At 52.2% G+C, this 24,898-nt stretch overlaps 1 protein-coding gene and 1 long non-coding RNA gene across 2 annotated transcripts in view; both read left to right on the forward strand.

The window, feature by feature from the left end:
- Positions 1 to 24,898, forward strand: part of LOC142908405 (uncharacterized) — a 234,127-nt gene that overhangs the window by 20,107 nt on the left and 189,122 nt on the right. The window lies entirely within an intron of this gene.
- Positions 68 to 20,172, forward strand: POP5 (POP5 ribonuclease P/MRP subunit). The gene is made up of 5 exons (XM_076059025.1): positions 68 to 472; positions 8,039 to 8,184; positions 13,338 to 13,487; positions 16,852 to 16,935; positions 19,355 to 20,172. Exons 1-5 carry the CDS (start codon positions 453 to 455, stop codon positions 19,456 to 19,458), a joined length of 504 nt encoding a protein of 167 aa, XP_075915140.1. The 5' UTR covers positions 68 to 452; the 3' UTR covers positions 19,459 to 20,172.

Raw genomic sequence — 24,898 nt, forward strand, 5'->3', positions numbered from 1 at the left:
CGTCGCGCGCGCGCGCCTGATGATGACGTCGACGCAAACTCAGCGCGTTTGCATTTCGTAGCACGGATAAGCAGCGGGCGTCCGCTGTCAGCCGCTCGGCGCGGCGGCGCTTCGTGCCTATCCGTTGTAGGTTTATTTGTTTCCGGGGTCGCCGTCTTTACCCGGATGCGAAAGCACGTGGTGGTTGGAGGTCTTACTCCTCTGTCTTTCTCGCTCGCTCTCTCTCTCTTAGGCAGGGCCTCGACCCGAAACGTCGGACTGCTTGCTTAAAAAAATAGGGCGCGCGGTGCGCTAGCCACGAGCGCGTTGCTAACTAGCGCTTAGCTAGTAATAGTAATAATAACTGCTACTACCACCTCCACACTAACTAGTACTCGCCCCCTGTCACTAATTAGTACTGGTCCACCTCCACCCCTCCATCTCTTCTGTCTCTACCCCTGTAGGCGGCACAGATGGTTCGTTTCAAACACAGGTGAGTGCACCAGAGTAAGCCTGGTCCCGTCGTGGGCACGTGGAGTGGCGTTTAACGTGTGGTGGTGGGGGGGAAGTCTTATCTCCTCCTGGGGTGACTGTGTGGGTGAGTGTATGTATGAGTGAGTGTGTGAGTGAGTGTATGAGTGAGTGTGTGGGTGAGTGAGTGAGTGTATGAGTGAGTGAGTGTATGAGTGAGTGAGTGTGTGAGTGAGTGTATGAGTGAGTGAGTGTGTGAGTGAGTGTGAGTGAGTGAGTGTATGAGTGAGTGAGTGTGTGAGTGAGTGGGTGAGTGTATGAGTGAGTGGGTGTATGAGTGAGTGTATGAGTGAGTGTGTGGGTGAGTGTGTGTATGAGTGAGTGAGTGTATGAGTGAGTGAGTGTATGAGTGAGTGTGTGGGTGAGTGAGTGAGTGTATGAGTGTGTGGGTGTATGAGTGAGTGAGTGTATGAGTGAGTGAGTGTATGAGTGAGTGTATGAGTGAGTGTGTGGGTGAGTGTGTGTATGAGTGAGTGTATGAGTGAGTGAGTGTATGCGTGAGTGTGTGGGTGAGTGAGTGTATGAGTGAGTGAGTGTGTGAGCGAGTGAGTGTATGAGTGTGTGGGTGTATGAGTGAGTGTATGAGTGGGTGAGTGTATGAGTGAGTGAGTGTATGAGTGAGTGTGTGAGTGTATGAGTGTGTGAGTGTATGAGTGATTGAGTGTATGAGTGAGTGTATGAGTGAGTGTGTGAGTGTGTGGGTGAGTGTGTGTATGAGTGAGTGAGTGTATGAGTGAGTGAGTGTATGAGTGAGTGAGTGTATGAGTGAGTGTGTGGGTGAGTGAGTGTATGAGTGAGGTCCGGCAAAACAACCCCCTACCTCCTCGCGGTGCCGGACGGGCAACTCTGTCGTGGACAGTGCTGTGGGGGGAGTTCCAATTTTGATTGGCTCCTCCCCTCATGGCATATGTGTCCACCACAGGGGCTAAACGGGGGCTCTGGACGGGTGCGAGGGGCTGGTAACCCCTCCACCTTCAATTAATTACCACAAAACCACGAATTAAAGTGAAATATGTAACAACTAAGCTTGTGCCGGAGGCCCCGGGGGGCCAGGCGTCTATGACGTCTCCTGGCCAAACCCCAATTGGCGGAGCCAGGAGATTGAATACCTACCCTCGGGGCTACTCCAGAAACAACGAAAAGCCACTACGGGTGGCCACGTGGAATGTTCGAACGCTCACTGCAGAGGAGAGGCTGCCACTCCTCTGTCGGGAGCTGGACCGGTACCGCCTGGATCTATGCGGCATTCAGGAGGTCCGGTGGACCGGCTCTGGCTCCTGCCACCATGAGGGGTGGACAGTCCTCTACTCGGGGCAGCAGACTGCCAAACAACAGGGTGTGGGTCTTCTTTTGAACAAAAGAATGAAGGGGGCGTGGGAGCGTGGCGGTGAGATGTGGGAAGCTGTAAGCCCCAGGCTACTTTGGGCTCGCCTTCCCATCAACCGGAGGCGAGGAATGGTGGTCGTGGTTACTTATGCCCCCACCGAAGATGAACATCCGTGGAGGGATGCAGGCAAAGCCGATGAGTCAGATGCCTTCTATGACCTCCTGTCACAGGTGCTGGCTAAAGTGGCCCCTCGGGATAGAGTCATCATGTTGGGTGACTTCAATGCCCGAGTTGGTCATGATACTGGCACCTGGTCTGGAGTGATTGGAGGGCATGGGCCAGATCAGCTCAATAACAATGGTAGGAGGCTGCTAGATTTTTGTGCAGCCCATGGGCTTGTAATTACCAACACGCTGTTCCGGCATCGGCGCATCCACACAACATCATGGATGCATGCCGGGTCCAAGCAAGAACATCTGCTGGACTACATAGTGACGGACCAGCGAATGCGAGCCCATGTCCTTGACACCAGGACCTACCGTGGAGCTGATCTGCCCTCTGACCATCGACTAGTCATCTGTAAGATGCGCCTGCCATTCTTCCACTCCGGTGGTGGGTGTACACCCAGGACCCCATTCCAACCTAAAGTGGCCTGGTCTCAGTTATCTGATGAAAGTTGCAAGCGAGAATTTCATCATCGCTTGCGGCTGGGATTGGCATCGTCCCCGACTCCTCCTGATGTCGAGGGTAAATGGGCGAGGTTTAGGACTGTGACTCATGCAGCTGCAATGGCTGCTTTGGGTACGCGGTCCAGACCTCCCCAGACACCCTGGATGACAGAGGAGTTGTTCAGGATGGTTGAGAAAAAGCGACAGGCCCACTGTCATCGGCTACAGAATCCCACGTCAGAGAATGAGGAGGCTTACCGCAGCCTTCGCTCGGAGGTTCGGAGAGCCGTGAGGCGCTGCAAGGATGGGTGGTGGTCGCGGGTTGCTGAGGAGATGGAGTCTGCCTCAGTGGCCCGTGATCACAAATCGCTATTTAACTCCATCAAAAAAGTAACCTGCAGCGCCACACCTATTACCATCATTAGGGGAAAAAACGGTGATCCAATTTCCGACCCCCAGGAACAGGTTCGCAGATTTGCTGAGCATTTCTGTGAGGTCCTGGGGGAGGGAAAATCCCACAGCCAGGAAAACATCGTGGCACAAAGTGAGGATGACCCTGCTGAGGCTGCGGTGCCTCAAATATTGGATGAAGTCACCCCCTGTGAGTGGCTGGCTGAGGTGCCATCTGCTGAGGAAGTATTGAAGGCGATCCGGAGTCTGAGACCAGGAAAGGCAGCGGGCAGAGATGATCTCCCAAGCGAAATGCTGAGGGAGGGTGGCGTTTGTGCACAGACTGCCCTATATGACATCATAACAACAGTCTGGACCACTGGACGGGTTCCGCAGGATTGGAAGGATGCCCTGGTGGTCCCCCTTTTTAAGAAGGGGGACCGCACAGACTGTAACAACTACAGGGGCATCTCACTCCTCAGTGTGCCGGGAAAGGTCCTGGCAAGGATTATTCAGCATCGCCTTGCCAGGCACGCTGAGGAGAGGCTTGCGGAGCCCCAATGCGGTTTCAGGAAAGGGCGGTCCTGCACAGATGCCATATTTTCTGTCCGTCTGCTACAGCAGAGGTGTAGGGAATTCCAACAAGACCTACATCTCTGCTTTATTGACCTGGTCAAGGCCTATGATACCATCAGTAGGCCTGGGCTCTGGGTCGTTCTTCGTGCTTTTGGAGTACCTGACCCTCTGCTCACGATCATTAAGGACCTTCATGATGGTGAGCGGGCCCGGGTAAAACTACGTGGCCGGGAGTCAGAGCCATTCCCTGTACACCTTGGGGTGCGACAGGGATGTCCTCTGGCTCCCACATTATTTAACATCTATTTTGACCACGTAGTTCGTGAAGCCTTCAATAGCTGTACCGGGGGAATCTCCATATGGTACAGATATAATGGGAGGCTAATCGATGCCCGGGTGCGGTCAAGGGATGGCTCCCTATTGCTCAACCACGTTATGTATGCTGATGACTTGGTAATAGCTGCTCAGTCAGAGGAGGAGTTGGAGACGCTGCTGCTGAGACTGGAGCGTGCCACTAAGAGGTGGGGCCTTACCATCAGCCCCACCAAAACTAAGCACCTGCCTGGGTATTTTGTACCATCGGACACTCCACCCCCACAACTCCCAATCGGTGATGGGGCAGTTGTGGAGAGAGTGGAGAGTTTCCCATACCTGGGCAGTGTGCTTATGACTGGCTCCAGTTTAACAGCAGAGGTCTCACTCCGAATCAGTCGAGCGGCAATATCTTTTCATCGGTTGCGTAACGCTGTGTGGAAGCTACCTGGTCTGTCGCTCCGCACTAAGCTTCAGGTCTTCTCGGCCACGGTCATTCCCTCCCTTCTCTACGCTTGCGAAACGTGGACCCCCCTAATGGAACATCTTCGCCGGTTAGAAACATTTAGGCTGACCTGCCTACGATCCATCCTGGGTTTAACCAGACTGGATTGTGTGAGGAGCTCACAAATCCTTGAAAGATCTGGGCAGGGTCCCATCGGTGAGCTCCTCCGGCAGGCAAGGCTGCGATGGCTGGGTCATGTAGCCCGCATGCCCAGCCACCGCATGCCGAAACAGCTTTTGTTTGGCCGGATTGAGGGGGCTAAGCGGGCGCGGCACGGGCTAGAGAAGAGATGGAGTGATGTGGTACAGGAGGACGTGGAGCTGAGTGGACTTGCCGATGACTGGTACCAGCGGTGTCAAGATCGGCCTCTGTGGAGGAGGCTCGTGAAGGATGCTACTGGGCAGTTGGAGGCAGTCGCCCTCCAACAACAACGGAGGGCGGAGGAGCGACGCTCACAACAGCGAGCGGAGCGCCGGGTGGCTAAAGCACAGCAGGTTGGCACAGTAGGGGGCACAGGTGGTGCATCAGCCAGTCATCTCAGTCAGTCGACCCGTGGCACCTGGGTCTGCCCCGTGACCTCCTGCCAGCGGGCGTTCGACACTTCACGTGGCCTCAGGGTGCACATAGCCTGGCACAAGCGTCGTGGTGACGTCACCGCCACTTAGTGGCGAATGGCGGTTGTTGTTGTTGTTGTTGTATGAGTGAGTGAGTGTGTGAGTGAGTGTGTGGGTGTATGAGTGAGTGTATGAGTGAGTGTATGAGTGAGTGAGTGTATGAGTGAGTGAGTGTGTGAGTGTATGAGTGAGTGAATGAGTGTATGAGTAAGTGAGTGTGTGAGTGAGTGTGAGTATGTGGGTGAGTGAGTGTATGAGTGAGTGTGTGAGTGAGTGAATGAGTGAGTGTATGAGTGAGTGAGTGTGTGAGTGTGTGGGTGAGTGAGTTTATGAGTGAATGAATGAGTGTATGAGTGAGTGAGTGTATGAGTGAGTGAGTGTGAGTGTATGAGTGAGTGAGTGTATGAGTGAGTGAGTGTATGAGTGAGTACGTGGTTGTATGAGTGATTGAGTGTATGAGTGAGTGTGTGAATGAGTGTAACAGTGAGTGGGTGAGTGTGTGAGTGAGTGTAACAGTGAGTGAGTGTAACAGTGAGTGAGTGTATGAGTGAGTGTAACAGTGAGTGTGTGAGTGAGTGTAACAGTGAGTGAGTGTGTGAGTGAGTGAGTGTAACAGTGAGTGAGTGTAACAGTGAGTGAGTGAGTGTGTGAGTGAGTGTAACAGTGAGTGTAACAGTGAGTGAGTGTAACAGTGAGTGAGTGTAACAGTGAGTGAGTGTGTGAGTGAGTGAGTGTAACAGTGAGTGAGTGTATGAGTGAGTGAGTGTATGAGTGAGTGAGTGTATGAGTGATTGAGTGAGTGTATGAGTGAGTGTAACAGTGAGTGAGTAACAGTGAGTGAGTGAGTGTAACAATGAGTAAGTGTAACAGTGAGTGAGCGTAACAATGAGTGAGTGTAACAGTGAGCGAGAGTAACAGTGAGTGAGTGAGTGTAACAATGAGTGAGTGTAACAGTGAGTGAGTGTAACAGTGAGTGAGTGTGTGAGTGTAACAGTGAGTGAGTGTAACAGTGAGTGTAACAGTGAGTGAGTGTAACAGTGAGTGAGTGTAACAGTGAGTGAGTGTAACAGTGAGTGAGTGTAACAGTGAGTGAGTGTATGAGTGATTGAGTGAGTGTATGAGTGAGTGTGTGAGTGAGTGTAACAGTGAGTGGGTGAGTGTGTGAGTGAGTGTAACAGTGAGTGAGTGTAACAGTGAGTGAGTGTATGAGTGAGTGTAACAGTGAGTGTGTGAGTGAGTGTAACAGTGAGTGAGTGTGTGAGTGAGTGAGTGTAACAGTGAGTGAGTGAGTGTGTGAGTGAGTGTAACAGTGAGTGTAACAGTGAGTGAGTGTAACAGTGAGTGAGTGTAACAGTGAGTGAGTGTGTGAGTGAGTGAGTGTAACAGTGAGTGAGTGTATGAGTGAGTGAGTGTATGAGTGAGTGAGTGTATGAGTGATTGAGTGAGTGTATGAGTGAGTGTAACAGTGAGTGAGTAACAGTGAGTGAGTGAGTGTAACAATGAGTAAGTGTAACAGTGAGTGAGCGTAACAATGAGTGAGTGTAACAGTGAGCGAGAGTAACAGTGAGTGAGTGAGTGTAACAATGAGTGAGTGTAACAGTGAGTGAGTGTAACAGTGAGTGAGTGTGTGAGTGTAACAGTGAGTGAGTGTAACAGTGAGTGTAACAGTGAGTGAGTGTAACAGTGAGTGAGTGTAACAGTGAGTGAGTGTAACAGTGAGTGAGTGTAACAGTGAGTGAGTGTATGAGTGATTGAGTGAGTGTATGAGTGAGTGTGTGAGTGAGTGTAACAGTGAGTGAGTGAGTGTAACAGTGAGTGTAACAGTGAGTGAGTGAGTGTAACAGTGAGTGTAACAGTGAGTGAGTGTGTGTAACAGTGAGTGAGTGTAACAGTGAGTGAGTGAGTGTATGAGTGATTGAGTGAGTGTATGAGTGAGTGTGTGAGTGAGTGTAACAGTGAGTGAGTGAGTGTAACAGTGAGTGAGTGTAACAGTGAGTGTAACAGTGAGTGAGTGTAACAGTGAGTGAGTGTGTGAGTGTAACAGTGAGTGTAACAGTGAGTGAGTGTAACAGTGAGTGTAACAGTGAGTGAGTGTAACAGTGAGTGAGTGTATGAGTGAGTGAGTGTATGAGTGATTGAGTGAGTGTATGAGTGAGTGTGTGAGTGAGTGTAACAGTGAGTGAGTGAGTGTAACAGTGAGTGTAACAGTGAGTGAGTGTAACAGTGTGTGAGTGAGTGTAACAGTGAGTGAGTGAGTGTAACAGTGAGTGTAACAGTGAGTGAGTGAGTGTAACAGTGAGTGAGTGTAACAGTGAGTGTAACAGTGAGTGTATGAGTGATTGAGTGAGTGTATGAGTGAGTGTGTGAGTGAGTGTAACAGTGAGTGAGTGAGTGTAACAGTGAGTGTAACAGTGAGTGAGTGTAACAGTGTGTGAGTGTAACAGTGAGTGAGTGAGTGTAACAGTGAGTGTAACAGTGAGTGAGTGAGTGTAACAGTGAGTGAGTGTAACAGTGAGTGTAACAGTGAGTGTAACAGTGAGTGTATGAGTGATTGAGTGAGTGTATGAGTGAGTGTGTGAGTGAGTGTAACAGTGAGTGAGTGAGTGTAACAGTGAGTGAGTGTAACAGTGTGTGAGTGAGTGTAACAGTGAGTGAGTGAGTGTAACAGTGAGTGAGTGTAACAGTGAGTGTAACAGTGAGTGTAGCAGTGAGTGAGTGAGTGTAACAGTGAGTGTAACAGTGAGTGAGTGTGTGAGTGTAACAGTGAGTGTAACAGTGAGTGAGTGTGTGAGTGAGTGTAACAGTGAGTGAGTGTAACAGTGAGTGAGTGTATGAGTGATTGAGTGAGTGTATGAGTGAGTGTGTGAGTGTATGAGTGATTGAGTGAGTGTATGAGTGAGTGTGTGAGTGAGTGTAACAGTGAGTGAGTGTAACAGTGAGTGTAACAGTGAGTGAGTGTAACAGTGAGTGTAACAGTGAGTGTAACAGTGAGTGTAACAGTGAGTGATTGTAACAGTGAGTGTAACAGTGAGTGAGTGTAACAGTGAGTGAGTGTAACAGTGAGTGAGTGTAACAGTGAGTGTAACAGTGAGTGTAACAGTGAGTGATTGTGTGTGCGGCGTGCGTGCGGTGCCAGGTACCTGCTGTGTGAGGTGAGACTTCCTCCCCTGCGACCGCTGCGCCAGTTACTCCACCACCGCTCCGTGCGCTCGGCACTCCGCCTGGCCATCGCCGAGATGCACGGAGACTACGGACTCGCAGCCTGTGAGGCCGGACTCGCAGGTACTCGCCTACTCGCTCAACTACTCGCTCAACTACTCACTCACCTACTCGCTCAACTACTCACTCAACTACTCACTCAACTACTCACTCAACTACTCACTCAACTACTCACTCAACTACTCACTCAACTACTCACTCAACTACTCACTCAACTACTCACTCACCTACTCACTCAACTACTCGCTCGCCTGCTCACTCACCTACTCACTCACCTACTCACTCAACTACTCACTCAACTACTCACTCAACTACTCACTCACCTGTTCACCTACTCACTCAACTACTCACTCGCCTGCTCACTCAACTACTCACCTACTCACCTGCCCACTCGCCTACTCGCTCAACTACTCACTCACCTACTCAATCGCCTACTCACTCAACTACTCACTCAACTACTCACTCAACTACTCGCCTACTCACTCAACTACTCACTCAACTACTCACTCAACTACTCACTCACCTACTCACTCGCCTACTCACTCAACTACTCACTCAACTACTCACTCACCTACTCACTCGCCTACTCACCTACTCGCTCACCTACGCACTCAACTACTCGCCTACTCACTCGCCTACTCGCTCAACTACTCACTCAACTACTCGCTCACCTACTCACTCACCTGTTCACCTACTCACTCACTCACTCACCTACTCACTCACCTGTTCACCTACTCACTCACTCACTCACCTACTCCCTCACCTACTCACCTACTCGCTCACCTACTCGCTCACCTACTGACTCACCTACTCACCTACTCACTCACCTACTCACCTACTCACTCACCTACTCGCTCACCTACTCGCTCACCTACTCACTCACCTACTCACCTACTCACTCACCTACTCGCTCACCTACTCACTCACCTACTCACTCACCTACTCACTCACCTACTCACTCACCTGTTCACCTACTCACCTATTCACTCACCTACTCACTCACCTACTCGCTTATCTACTCACTCACCTACTCACTCACCTACTCACTCACCTACTCACTCACCTACTCACCTACTCACTCACCTACTCACTCACCTCACCTACTCACTCACCCACTCACCTACTCACTCACCCACTCACTCACTCACCCACTCACCTACTCACCCGACTCACCTACTCACTCACCTACTCACCCACTCACCTACCCACTCACCCACTCACCTACCCACTCACCTACTCACCTACCCACTCACCTACCCACTCACCTACTCACTCACTTACCCACTCACCTACTCACTCACCTACTCACTCACCTACTCACTCACCTACTCACTCACCTGTTCACCTACTCACCTACTCACCCACCCACTCACCTGTTCACTTACTCACCTACTCACTCACCCGCTCACCTACTCACTCACCTACTCACTCACCTACTCACTCACCCACTCACCTACTCACTCACTTACCCACTCACCTACCCACCCACCTACTCACTCACCCACTCACCTACCCACCCACCTACTCACTCACCCACTCACCTACTCACTCACCTACTCACTCACCCAGTCACCTACTCACTCACCTACTCACTCACCCACTCACCTACTCACTCACCTACTCACTCATCTACTCGCTCACCCACTCACTCACCTACTCACTCACCTACTCATTCACCCACTCACCTACCCACTCACCCACTCACCTACTCACTCACCTACCCACTCACCTGCTCACTCACCTACCCACTCACTCACCTACCTCACTCACCTATTCACTCACCCACTCACCTACTCACTCACCTACCCACCTACTCACTCACTCACCCACTCACTCACCCACTCACCTACTCACCTACTCACCTACTCACTCACCCACTCACTCACTCACCCTACTCACCTACTCACCTACTCACTCACCCACTCACCTACCCACTCACCTACTCACTCACTCACCCACTCACCCACTCACCCTACCCACCTACTCACCCCACTCACTCACTCACCTACTCACTCACCCACTCACCTGTTCACCTACTCACCTACTCACTCACCCACTCACCTACTCACTCACCTACTCACTCACCTACTCACTCACCCACTCACCTACTCACTCACTTACCCACTCACCTACCCACCCACCTACTCACTCACCCACTCACCTACCCACCCACCTACTCACTCACCCACTCACCTACTCACTCACCTACTCACTCACCCAGTCACCTACTCACTCACCTACTCACTCACCCACTCACCTACTCACTCACCTACTCACTCATCTACTCGCTCACCTACTCACTCACCTACTCACTCACCTACTCACTCACCCACTCACCTACCCACTCACCTACTCACTCACCTACCCACTCACCTACTCACTCACCTACCCACTCACTCACCTACCTCACTCACCTACTCACTCACCCACTCACCCACTCACCTACCCACTCACCTACTCACCCACCTACTCACTCACCCACTCACTCACCTACTCACCCACTCACCTACTCACCCACTCACCCACTCACCTACTCACTCACCCACTCACCTACTCACCCACTCACCCACTCACCTACTCACTCACCTACTCACCTACCCACCCACCTACTCACTCACCCACTCACCTACTCACTCACCTACCCACTCACCCACTCACCTACTCACTCACCCACTCACTCACCCACTCACCTACCCACTCACCCACTCACCCTACCCACCCTACCCACCTACTCACTCACTCACCCACTCATCCACTCACCTACTCACTCACCTACTCACCCACTCACCTACTCACCCACTCACCCACTCACCTACCCACTCACCCACCCACTCACCCACTCACCTACTCACTCACCTACCCACTCACCCACCCACTCACCCACTCACCTACTCACTCACCTACTCACCCACTCACCTACTCACTCACCTACCCACCCACCTACTCACCCACTCACCCACTCACCCACTCACCTACCCACCCACCTACCCACTCACCTACTCACCCACTCACCTACTCACCCACTCACCCACTCACTCACCCACTCACCCACTCACCTACTCACTCACCTACTCACTCACCTACTCACCCACCCACTCACCCACTCACCCACTCACCTACCCACCCACCTACCCACCCACCTACCCACCCACTCACCCACTCACCTACTCACCCACTCACCTACCCACTCACCTACTCACCTACTCACCCACTCACCTACCCACCCACTCACCTACTCACCCACTCACCCACCCACTCACCCACCCACTCACCTACCCACCCACCTACTCACCCACTCACCCACTCACCTACTCACCCACCCACTCACCTACTCACCTACTCACCTACTCACCCTACTCACCTACTCACTCACCCACTCACTCACCCACTCACTCACCCACTCACCCACTCACCCACTCGCTCACCTACTCACTCACCTGTTCACCTACTCGCTCACCCACTCACCTGTTCACCTACCCACTCACCTACCCACTCACCTTCTCGCTCACCTACTCACTCATCTACTCGCTCACCTACTCACTCACCTACTCGCTCACCTACTCGCTCACCTACTCGCTCACCTACTCACTCACCTACTCGCTCACCTACTCACTCACTCACCCACTCACCTACCCACCTACTCACCCACTCACCTACTCACCCACTCACCTACTCACTCACCCACTCACCTACTCACCCACTCACCTACTCACCCACTCACCTACTCACCCACTCACTCACCCACTCACCCACTCACCTACTCACTCACCTACTCACTCACCTACTCACCCACCCACTCACCCACTCACCCACTCACCTACCCACCCACCCACTCACCTACTCACTCACCTACCCACTCACCTACCCACCCACTCACCCACCCACTCACCCACCCACCCACTCACCTACCCACCCACCTACTCACCCACTCACCCACTCACCTACTCACCCACCCACTCACCCACTCACCCACCCACTCACCCACCCACCCAGCCACTCACCCACCCACCTACCCACCCACCTACTCACCCACTCACCTACCTACTCACTCACTCACCTACCCACCCACTCACCTACCCACCCACTCACTCACCCACCTACTCACCCACTCACCCACTCACCTACTCACCCACTCACCTACTCACTCACCCACTCACCTGTTCACCCACCCACTCACCTACCCACTCACCTACTCACCCACTCACCCACTCACCCACTCACTCACTCACCCACCTACTCACTCACCTACTCACTCACCTACTCACCCACCCACTCACCCACTCACCTACTCACCCACCCACCTACTCACTCACCTACTCACTCACCCACTCACTTACCCACTCACCCACTCACCCACTCACCTACTCACCCACCCACCTACTCACTCACCTACTCACTCACCCACTCACCTACTCACTCACCTACTCACTCACCTACCCACCCACCTACTCACCCACTCACCCACTCACCTACTCACCCACCCACTCACCCACTCACCCACTCACCCACCCACTCACCCACCCACCCACCCACTCACCCACCCACCTACCCACCCACCTACTCACCCACTCACCTACCTACTCACTCACTCACCTACCCACCCACTCACCTACCCACCCACTCACTCACCCACCTACTCACCCACTCACCCACTCACCTACTCACCCACTCACCTACTCACTCACCCACTCTCCTGTTCACCCACCCACTCACCTACCCACTCACCTACTCACCCACTCACCCACTCACCCACTCACTCACTCACCCACCTACTCACTCACCTACTCACTCACCTACTCACCCACCCACTCACCCACTCACCTACTCACCCACCCACCTACTCACTCACCTACTCACTCACCCACTCACTTACCCACTCACCCACTCACCCACTCACCTACTCACCCACCCACCTACTCACTCACCTACTCACTCACCCACTCACCTACTCACTCACCTACTCACTCACCTACTCACCCACTCACCTACTCACTCACCTACCCACCCACCTACTCACCCACTCACCTACCCACTCACCCACCCACTCACCCACTCACCCACTCACCTACTCACCTACCCACCCACTCACCCACCTACTCACCAACTCACCTACTCACCTACTCACCCACTCACCTACCCACCCACCCATTCACCTGTTCACCTACCCACCCACCTACCCACCCACCTACTCACCACCACCCCGCGTGTGTGACTAGTGAAGTATGTGAACGCCCACACGGGCTCGGTGCTGATCCGGGTTCGTCAGCGCAGCCTCCAGCTGCTGACGTCGGCGCTGGCCGTCATCACCAGCCTGCAGCAGCAGCAGCAGCGTTCCCCCTGTGCCTTCCACCTGCTGCACGTGGGTGGTGAGTGACTCGCTCGCTCGCTCGCCACTAGCAGACTCACTCACCACAGAGAGTATCCACAGACTCACACAGAGACACCCACAGAGACACCCACAGACTCACTCACACAGAGACCCACAGACTCACTCACACAGAGACCCACAGACTCACTCACACAGAGACCCACAGACTCACACAGAGAGTATCCACAGACTCACTCACACAGAGACCCACAGACTCACTCACACAGACCCACAGACTCGCTCACACAGAGACCCACAGACTCACACAGAGACCCACAGACTCGCTCACACAGAGACCCACAGACTCACACAGAGACCCACAGACTCACTAACACAGAGAGCCACAGATTCACTCACACAGAGACCCACAGACTCACTCACACAGAGACCCACAGACTCACTCACACAGAGACCCACAGACTCACACAGAGAGCCACAGACTCACACACACAGAGACCCACAGACTCACTCACACAGACACCCATAGTCTCACTCACACAGAGACCCACAAACTCACTCACAAAGAGAGCCACAGACTCACTCACGCAGAGACCCACAGACTCACTCAGTATCCCACAGACTCACACAGAGAGCCACAGACTCACTCACACAGAGAGCCACAGACTCACTCACACAGAGACCCACAGACTCACACAGAGACCCACAGACTCACTCACACAGAGAGCCACAGACTCACTCACACAGAGACCCACAGACTCACACAGAGACCCACAGACTCACTCACACAGAGAGCCACAGACTCACTCACGCAGAGACCCACAGACTCACTCAGAGAGCCACAGATTCACTCACACAGAGACCCACAGACTCACTCACACAGAGACCCACAGACTCACTCACACAGAGACCCACAGACTCACACAGAGAGCCACAGACTCACACACACAGAGACCCACAGACTCACTCACACAGACACCCATAGTCTCACTCACACAGAGACCCACAAACTCACTCACAAAGAGAGCCACAGACTCACTCACGCAGAGACCCACAGACTCACTCAGAGACCCACAGACTCACACAGAGAGCCACAGACTCACTCACACAGAGAGCCACAGACTCACTCACACAGAGACCCACAGACTCACACAGAGACCCACAGACTCACTCACACAGAGAGCCACAGACTCACTCACACAGAGACCCACAGACTCACACAGAGACCCACAGACTCACTCACACAGAGAGCCACAGACTCACTCACGCAGAGACCCACAGACTCACTCAGAGACCCACAGACTCACACAGAGAGCCACAGACTCACTCACACAGAGAGCCACAGACTCACTCACACAGAGACCCACAGACTCACACAGAGAGCCACAGACTCACTCACACAGAGAGCCACAGACTCACTCACACAGAGACCCACAGACTCACACAGAGACCCACAGACTCACTCACACAGAGACCCACAAACTCACTCACACAGAGACTCACGCAGAGACCCACAGACTCACTTACACAGAGACCCACAGACTCACTCACACAGAGACCCACAGACTCACACAGAGAGCCACAGACTCACACAGAGACCCACAGACTCACACAGAGACCCACAGACTCACACAGAGACCCACAGACTCACACAGAGACCCACAGACTCACTCACACAGAGACCCACAGACTCACTCACACAGAGACCCACAGACTCACACAGAGACCCACAGACTCGCTAACACAGAGACCCACAGACTCACTCACACAGAGACCCACAGACTCACTCACACAGAGACCCACAGACTCACTCACACAGAGACCCACAGACTCACTCACACAGAGACCCACAGACTCACTCACACAGAGACCCACAGACTTACTCACACAGAGACCCACAGACTCACTCACACAGAGACCCACAGACTCACTCACACAGAGACCCACAGACTCACTCACACAGAGACCCACAGACTCACTCACACAGAGAGCCACAGACTCACTCACACAGAGACCCACAGACTCACTCACACAGAGACCCACAGACTCACTCACACAGAGACCCACAGACTCACACAGAGACCCACAGACTCGCTAACACAGAGACCCACAGACTCACTCACACAGAGACCCACAGACTCACTCACACAGAGACCCACAGACTCACTCACACAGAGACCCACAGACTCACTCACACAGAGACCCACAGACTCACTCACACAGAGACCCACAGACTCACTCACACAGAGACCCACAGACTCACTCACACAGAGACCCACAGACTCACTCACACAGAGACCCACAGACTCACTCACACAGAGACCCACAGACTCACTCACACAGAGAGCCACAGACTCACTCACACAGAGACCCACAGACTCACTCACACAGAGACCCACAGACTCACTCAAACAGAGACCCACAGACTCACCACACAGTAACTCACTTGCCACACAGAGAGAGCCATAGACTCAATCACACAGGATACATGAGTGGGTGAGTGAGTGGGTGAATGAGTGTGTGAGTGTGCAAGTGAGGGTGAGTGAGTGTAGTTGTGTGTCTGAGTGAGTATGTGTTGTGAGTGAGTGCGTGAGAGTGAGCGTGTGAGTGTGTGAGTGTATGAGTGATTGAGAGTGGGTGAGTAAGTGAGTGTTTGAGTGAGCGTATTTGTGAGTGAGTGTATTTGTGAGTGAGTGTATGAGAGAGTGAGTGTGTATGGGTGAGTGAGTGTATGAGTTAGTGGGTGAGTGTATGAGTGAGTCAGTGTATGAGTGAGTGAGTGTATGAGAGAGTGTGTGAGTTAGTGAGTGAGTGTATGAGTGAGTGAGTGTATGAGTGAGTGAGTGTATGAGTGAGTGTATGAGTGAGTGAGTGTATGAGTGAGTCAGTGTATGAGTGAGTGAGTGTATGAGTGAGTGAGTGTATGAGTGAGTCAGTGTATGAGTGAGTGAGTGTATGAGTGAGTCAGTGTATGAGTGAGTCAGTGTATGAGTGAGTGAGTGTATGAGTGAGTGAGTGTATGAGATAGTGAGTGTATGAGTGAGTGTATGAGTGAGTGTATGAGTGAGTAAGTCAGTGTATGAGTGAGTCAGTGTATGAGATAGTGAGTGTATGAGTGAGTGAGTGTATGAGTGAGTGGGTCAGTGTATGAGTGAGTCAGTGTATGAAATAGTGAGTGTATGAGTGAGTGAGTGTATGAGTTAGTGTGTATCAGTGAGTGAGTGTATGGCAGAGAGAGTCTGTTAGAGGATAAGTTGGTATGCGTCTTTATCTGAGTGAGTGTGTCATTGACTGAGTGTGTGAGTGTGTGTGAGGGTGTGCGAGAGCGAGCGAGTGTGAGTGAGCACTTGCCCCAACAGCACTGCGTGGGCTACACGGGATACCTTTGTCTTTGCGCACCACAGGCACGATTAGAACCTGTCAGAAGTTCCTTCTGAAGCATCACCAGCAGCATCAGGAGCAACTGTTGAAGGCGTGCAACACAGAGGGTAGGTGAGGTTCACGATGGCCGTGTCACTGAGTGGGGTTCACGATGGACGTGTCACTGAGTGGGGTTCACGATGGCCGTGTCACTGAGTGGGGTTCACGATGGACGTGTCACTGAGTGGGGTTCACGATGGACGTGTCACTGAGTGGGGTTCACGATGGCCGTGTCACTGAGTGGGGTTCACGATGGACGTGTCTCTGGGTGGGGTTCACGATGGACGTGTCACTGAGTGGGGTTCACGATGGACGTGTCACTGAGTGGGGTTCACGATGGACGTGTCACTGAGTGGGGTTCACGATGGCCGTGTCACTGAGTGGGGTTCACGATGGACGTGTCTCTGAGTGGGGTTCACGATGGACGTGTCACTGAGTGGGATTCACGATGGACGTGTCACTGAGTGGGGTTCACGATGGACGTGTCACTGAGTGGGGTTCACGATGGACGTGTCACTGAGTGGGGTTCACGATGGACGTGTCACTGAGTGGGGTTCACGATGGACGTGTCACTGAGTGGGGTTCACGATGGACGTGTCACTGAGTGGGGTTCACGATGGACGTGTCACTGAGTGGGGATCACGATGGACGTGTCACTGAGTGGGGTTCACGATGGACGTGTCACTGAGTGGGGTTCACGATGGCCGTGTCACTGAGTGGGGTTCACAATGGACGTGTCACTGAGTGGGGTTCACGATGGACGTGTCACTGAGTGGGGTTCACGATGGACGTGTCTCTGAGTGGGGTTCACGATGGCAGTGTCACTGAGTGGGGTTCACGATGGCCGTGTCACTGAGTGGGGTTCACGATGGACGTGTCACTGAGTGGGGTTCACGATGGACGTGTCTCTGAGTGGGGTTCACGATGGACGTGTCACTGAGTGGGGTTCACGATGGACGTGTCACTGAGTGGGGTTCACGATGGCCGTGTCACTGAGTGGGGTTCACGATGGACGTGTCACTGAGTGGGGTTCACGATGGACGTGTCACTGAGTGGGGTTCACGATGGACGTGTCACTGAGTGGGGTTCACGATGGACGTGTCACTGAGTGAGGTTCACGATGGACGTGTCTCTGGGTGGGGTTCACGATGGACGTGTCACTGAGTGGGGTTCACGATGGACGTGTCACTGGGTGGGGTTCACGATGGACGTGTCTCTGAGTGGGGTTCACGATGGACGTGTCACTGAGTGGGGTTCACGATGGACGTGTCACTGAGTGGGGTTCACGATGGACGTGTCACTGAGTGGGGTTCACGATGGACGTGTCACTGGGTGGGGTTCACGATGGACGTGTCACTGGGTGGGGTTCACGATGGCCGTGTCACTGAGTGGGGTTCACGATGGACGTGTCACTGAGTGGGGTTCACGATGGCCGTGTCACTGAGTGGGGTTCACGATGGACGTGTCACTGGGTGGGGTTCACGATGGACGTGTCTCTGAGTGGGGTTCACGATGTCCGTGTCACTGAGTGGGGTTCACGATGGCCGTGTCACTAAGTGGGGTTCACGATGGACGTGTCTCTGAGTGGGGTTCACGATGGACGTGTCTCTGGGTAGGGTTCACGATGGACGTGTCACTGAGTGGGGTTCACGATGGACGTGTCACTGAGTGGGGTTCACGATGGACGTGTCACTGAGTGGGGTTCACGATGGACGTGTCACTAAATGGGTTCACGATGGCCGTGTCACTGAGTGGGGTTCACGATGGCCGTGTCTCTGGGTAGGGTTCACGATGGACGTGTCACTGAGTGGGGTTCACGATGGACGTGTCACTGAGTGGGGTTCACGATGGACGTGTCACTGAGAGGGCTTCACGATGGACGTGTCACTGAGTGGGGTTCACGATGGACGTGTGACTGAGAGGGGTTCACGATGGACGTGTCACTGAGTGGGGTTCACGATGGCCGTGTCACTGAGTGGGGTTCACGATGGACGTGTGACTGAGTGGGGTTCACGATGGACGTGTCACTGAGTGGGGTTCACGATGGACGTGTCACTGAGTGGGGTTCACGATGGCCGTGTCTCTGGGTGGGGTTCACGATGGACGTGTCACTGAGTGGGGTTCACGATGGCCGTGTCTCTGGGTGGGGTTCACGATGGACGTGTCACTGAGTGGGGTTCACGATGGACGTGTCTCTGGGTGGGGTTCACGATGGACGTGTCACTGAGAGGGCTTCACGATGGACGTGTCACTGAGTGGGGTTCACGATGGACGTGTCACTGAGTGGGGTTCACGATGGACGTGTGACTGAGAGGGGTTCACGATGGACGTGTCACTGAGTGGGGTTCACGATGGCCGTGTCACTGAGTGGGGTTCACGATGGACGTGTCACTGAGTGGGGTTCACGATGGCCGTGTCTCTGGGTGGGGTTCACGATGGACGTGTCACTGAGAGGGCTTCACGATGGACGTGTGTTTGTGTCCCCAGAGGAGAGGGAGGCGTTACGAGGAGCCATGGCCATGAGCTGTCCACTGCTGGACAGCGCCGACGATCACGGGGAGTTCTTCGGCGTGGACGTGGAGAGCGCCTGACGGGGCGGGCGACGTTGGGGGAGAGTTGTGGAAGAGTTGTGGGGGGATTGGAGGGAGGAGCGGAGAGGGTGGAGGGAGTACAAGTACACGGATGGACACACGCAGGCACACACAGACACGAGGATGGACAGGCACACCCACAGAGTGAGTGTGTGTGTGAATATCCCATGTGAGTGAGTGTGTGTGTGCGAGTGTGTGTGAGTGAGTTAGTGTGTGAGTGAGTGTGAGTGAGTGTGTGAGTGAGTGTGAGTGAGAGTGTGAGTGAGTGTGAGTGAGTGAGTGTGAGTGAGTGTGAGTGAGTGAGTGTGTGAGTGAGTGAGTGTTTGAGTGAGTGTGTGAGTAAGTGTATGAGTGAGTGTGTGAGTGAGTGTATGAGTGAGTGAGTGTATGAGTGAGTGAGTGTATGAGTGAGTGTGTGAGTGAGTGAGTGTTTGAGTGAGTGTGTGAGTGAGTGTGTGAGTGTGTGAGTGTATGAGTGAGTGTATGAGTGAGTGAGTGAGTGTGCGAGTGAGTGAGTGTGTGAGTGTTTGAGTGAGTGTGTGAGTGAGTGTGTGAGTGAGTGTATGAGTGATTGAGTGTATGAGTGAGTGAGTGTATGACTGAGTGTATGACTGAGTGTATGACTGAGTGTGTGAGTGAGTGTGAGTGAGTGAGTATCCTATATGGCGTGACACTGTGATACGTGGTGATTAAACGATTTCATAGCAAAACCGATGGCCGTTTTGTCTACCTGTGTGTGTATTGTTTGTGTGTGCCACTCATCTCAGTCGATCCGTGGCACTTGCTGGGTCTGTCCCGTGACCTCCTGCACCTAGCCTGGCACAGAAAGGGGGGGGGGTACAGCTGGTGGTGCATCTACCGCTCATCTAAGTTAGCCAACCCGTGGCACCTGCTGGGTCTGTCCCGTGACCTGTCAGCAGCTATCCCAGGATGGATCGTAGGCAGGCCAGCCAGACTGTTTCTAACCGGCGAAGATGTTCCATTAGGGGGGTCCACGTTTCGCAAGCGTAGAGAAGGGAGGGAATGACCGTGGCCGAGAAGACCTGAAGCTTAGTGCGGAGCGACAGACCAGGTAGCTTCCACACAGCGTTACGCAACCGATGAAAAGATATTGCCGCTCGACTGATTCGGAGTGAGACCTCTGCTGTTAAACCGGAGCCGGTCATGAGCACACTGCCCAGGTATGGGAAACTCTACACTCTCTCCACAACTGCTCCATCACCAATGGGGAGCTGAGGGGGCGGAGTGTCTGGTGGCACAACATACCCAGGCAGGTGCTTAGTTTTGGTGGGGCTAATGATAGAGAGACACACACACAGGACACAGGGATTGAACCCAGGCCATCAGCTGTACTGGACACTACATTTCAACACAGCCATTATGAACCCTGCAAGAGACAGACACACACAAGACCCAGGGATCGAACCCAGATCTTCAGCTGTACTGGACACGACATTTCAACACGGCCATTATGAACCCTGCAAGAGAGACAGACACAAGACCCAGGATTTGAACCCAGATCTTCACCTGTGCTGACCACAACATTTCAACACGGCCATTATGAACCCTACAAGAGAGAGAGACACACACAAGACCCAGGGATCGAACCCAGATCTTCACCTGTGCTGGACACGGCATCTTTCAACACGGCCATTATGAACCCTGCAAGAGAGAGAGACACACACAAGACCAAGGGTTTGAACCCAGATCTTCACCTGTGCTGGACACGGCATCTTTCAACACGGCCATTATGAACCCTGCAAGACAGACACACAAGACCTAGGGATCGAACCCAGGCCATCAGCTGTACTGGACACGGCATCTTTCAACACGGCCATTATGAACCCTGCAAGAGAGAGACACACAAGACCCAGGGTTTGAACCCAGGCCATCAGCTGTACTGGACACGACATTTCAACATGGCCATTATGAACCCTACCAAAGACACACAAGACCCAGGATTTGAACCCAGATCTTCACCTGTGCTGGACACGGCATCTTTCAACACGGCCATTATGAACCCTGCCAGAGACAGACACACACACACAAGACCCAGGATTTGAACCCAGATCTTCACCTGTGCTGGACACGACATTTTAACACGGCCATTATGAACCCTGCCAGAGAGAGACACAAGACCTAGGGTTTGAACCCAGATCTTCACCTGTGCTGGACACGACATTTCAACACGGCCATTATGAACCCTGCCAGAGAGAGACACACACACAAGACCCAGGGATCGAACCCAGGCCATCAGCTGTACTGGACACGACATTTCAACACGGCCATTATGAACCCTGCAAGAGAGAGACACACACACAAGACCCAGGATTTGAACCCAGATCTTCACCTGTGCTGGACACGACATTTCAACACGGCCATTATGAACCCTGCAAGAGAGACAGACACAAGACCCAGGATTTGAACCCAGATATTCACCTGTGCTGACCACAACATTTCAACACGGCCATTATGAACTCTACAAGAGAGAGACACACACACAAGACCCAGGGATCGAACCCAGATCTTCACCTGTGCTGGACACGGCATCTTTCAACACGGCCATTATGGACCCTGCAAGAGAGAGACACACAAGACCAAGGGTTTGAACCCAGATCTTCACATGTGCTGGACACGGCATCTTTCAACACAGCCATTAAGAACCCTACCAGAGAGACAGACACACACAAGACCTAGGATTTGAACCCAGATCTTCACCTGTGCTGGACACGACATCTTTCAACACGGCCATTATGAACCCTGCAAGAGAGAGACACACACAAGACCTAGGGATCGAACCCAGGCCATCAGCTGTACTGGACACGACATTTCAACACGGCCATTATGAACCCTGCAAGAGAGACACACACAAGACCTAGGGATCGAACCCAGGCCATCAGCTGTACTGGACACGACATTTCAACACAGCCATTATGAACCCTGCAAGAGAGACACACACAAGACCCAGGGATCGAACCCAGATCCTCACCTGTGCTGGACACGACATTTCAACACGGCCATTATGAACCCTGCAAGAGAGACACACACAAGACCTAGGATTTGAACCCAGATCCTCACCGGTGCTGACCACGGCATCTTTTATTGTTTTATTATTCTTTCTTTGCCCACGTGACTTTGCCGAACGGAGCCAAAGAGCCACGGATCCTCGCGGTCGGGGAAAGCTTCAAATCTAGAATTGATGACCTCTAGGGGCAGGGCTTTTGCCAGTCTGTCAGAGCTTTCGGCAGGCGACTGGGACGAGAAGTCTCAGCTCATCGAGACGCCGACCTTGATTCCTCCCACGCAGCTTACAGGAACGCGACCTGGGCGTGGCTGTCCCTTCGCTCCAGCGCTGCCCTCTGGACGGCTCGGTCCCCTTCAACCCGACGAAGGCCGCTTGCGTTGTGGCCGAAAGTAAAAAAAAAATAAAACGACAAAAAATCCACGACGTTTCGGCCACAACGCAGGCGGCCTCCATCAGGTGAAGGGACCGTGCTGTCACGTACTGTCACGTACTGTCACGTACTGTCACGTACCGTCACGAGGACAGCGTTGGCATTCCGACGCTGTCCTCTGGACAGCACGGTCCCTTCACCCGACGACGGCCGCTTGCGTTGTGGCCGAAATAAAAAAAAATAAAACGACAAAAAATCCACGACGTTTCGGCCACAACGCAGGCGGCCTTCAATCAGGTGAAGGGACCGTGCTGTCCAGAGGACAGAGTTGAAGTGAAGACAGCCAAGCCCAGTCCGGTCCCTTCACCTGATGAAGGCCGCTTGCGTCGTGGCCCGAAACGTCGTGATTTTTTGGTTGCTTTATTATTATTATTTTACCCACGTGACTTTGCCGAACGGAGCCAAAGGGCGTGAATCCTCGCGGTTGGGGAAAGCTTCAAATCTAGAAAAGACAATTTTAGTTTTTTTCACGGGCCGGGGGGTGGGGAGTGGGAGGGTTGTTCATCGTTGAGTCTTTCCCCCTGGTCGAAGAAGCTCTTCCGGCTGACGTTTAGTTATTGAACTCATGTCGGCTACGAGGGGTTAGAGCTTGTGGGGCGGGCGGGGCGGGGGGGGGCACGCACGGACTCGCCGCTCTCACCACACCACTAACCACCACACCACCAACTACCTACCACACCATTACCCTACCCACCACAGCACTACTCACCACACCAACCACCACACCACTACCCTAACCCACCACATCACCCACCAGACCACCACCCACCACACCACTATCCACCACACCACTAGTTTAGTGATAGTTTAGTGTTAGTTTATAGTTTAGTGATAGTTTAGTGTTAGTTTAGTGATAGTTTAGTGATAGTTTAGTGTTAGTTTAGTGATAGTTTAGTGTTAGTTTAGTGATAGTTTAGTGATAGTTTAGTGCTAGTTTAGTGATAGTTTAGTGTTAGTTTAGTGCTAGTTTAGTGATAGTTTAGTGATAGCTTAGTGATAGTTTAGTGTTAGTTTAGTGATAGTTTAGTGTTAGTTTAGTGATAGTTTAGTGATAGTTTAGTGCTAGTTTAGTGATAGTTTAGTGATAGTTGAGTGATAGTTTAGTGTTAGTTTAGTGATAGTTTAGTGTTTGTTTAGTGTTAGTTTAGTGATAGTTTAGTGATAGTTTAGTGTTAGTTTATAGTTTAGTGATAGTTTAGTGTTAGTTTAGTGATAGTTTAGCGATAGTTTAGTGATAGTTTAGTGTTAGTTTAGTGCTAGTTTAGTGATAGTTTAGTGATAGTTTAGTGATAGCTTAGTGTTAGTTTAGTGTTAGTTTAGTGTTAGTTTAGTGATAGTTTAGTGATAGTTTAGTGATAGTTTAGTGATAGTTTAGTGATAGTTTAGTGTTAGTTTATTGTTAGTTTAGTGTTAGTTTAGTGATAGTTTTGGTGATAGTTTAGTGATAGTTTAGTGTTAGTTTAGTGATAGCTTAGTGATAGTTTAGTGATAGTTTAGTGCTAGTGTAGTGCTAGTTTAGTATTAGTTTAGTATTAGTTTAGTGTTAGTTTAGTGATAGTTTAGTGATAGTTTAGTGATAGCATAGTGATAGTTTAGTGTTAGTTTAGTGATAGTTTAGTGTTAGTTTAGTGCTAGTTTAGTGCTATCTTAGTGTTAGTTTAGTGACAGTTTAGTTACAGTTTAGTGACAGTTTAGTGCTAGTTTAGTGCTAGCTTAGTGTTAGTTTAGTGATAGTTTAGTGATAGTTTAGTGATAGTTTGGTAGAAGGGTTACGATAGAACTAAGGTAACCCACCAGACATCTGCACAGACGTGAAATCAGCTGTCCGCCTCTCAGACGGAGAGACTCACATCGCTTGCCAGCGGTGAAGTCGAGCAAGGCGAACTTTATTAGTCTCGCTGAAGGTCACCCGAAGAAAATATCGTCATCGGCGGACTTACACTCATCACCAACATCATCATCATCAGCAGCTACATCATCATCAG

Source organism: Petromyzon marinus (assembly GCF_048934315.1).
Source record: "Petromyzon marinus isolate PM22_M1 ecotype Great Lakes invasive population chromosome 84 unlocalized genomic scaffold, UKy_Petmar_22M1.pri1.0 chr84_unloc.1, whole genome shotgun sequence".
Lineage (NCBI taxonomy): Eukaryota > Metazoa > Chordata > Hyperoartia > Petromyzontiformes > Petromyzontidae > Petromyzon > Petromyzon marinus.

What these genes read in the sequence shown, in the direction of transcription:
- POP5 (XM_076059025.1), top strand. Translation starts at nt 453, where the DNA reads ATGGTTCGTTTCAAACACAG. An exon ending in CCACCTGCTGCACGTGGGTG is followed by an intron (nt 13,488 to 16,851) that starts GTGAGTGACTCG and finishes TGCGCACCACAG; the next exon opens with GCACGATTAGAACCTGTCAG. An exon ending in GAAGGCGTGCAACACAGAGG is followed by an intron (nt 16,936 to 19,354) that starts GTAGGTGAGGTT and finishes TTGTGTCCCCAG; the next exon opens with AGGAGAGGGAGGCGTTACGA.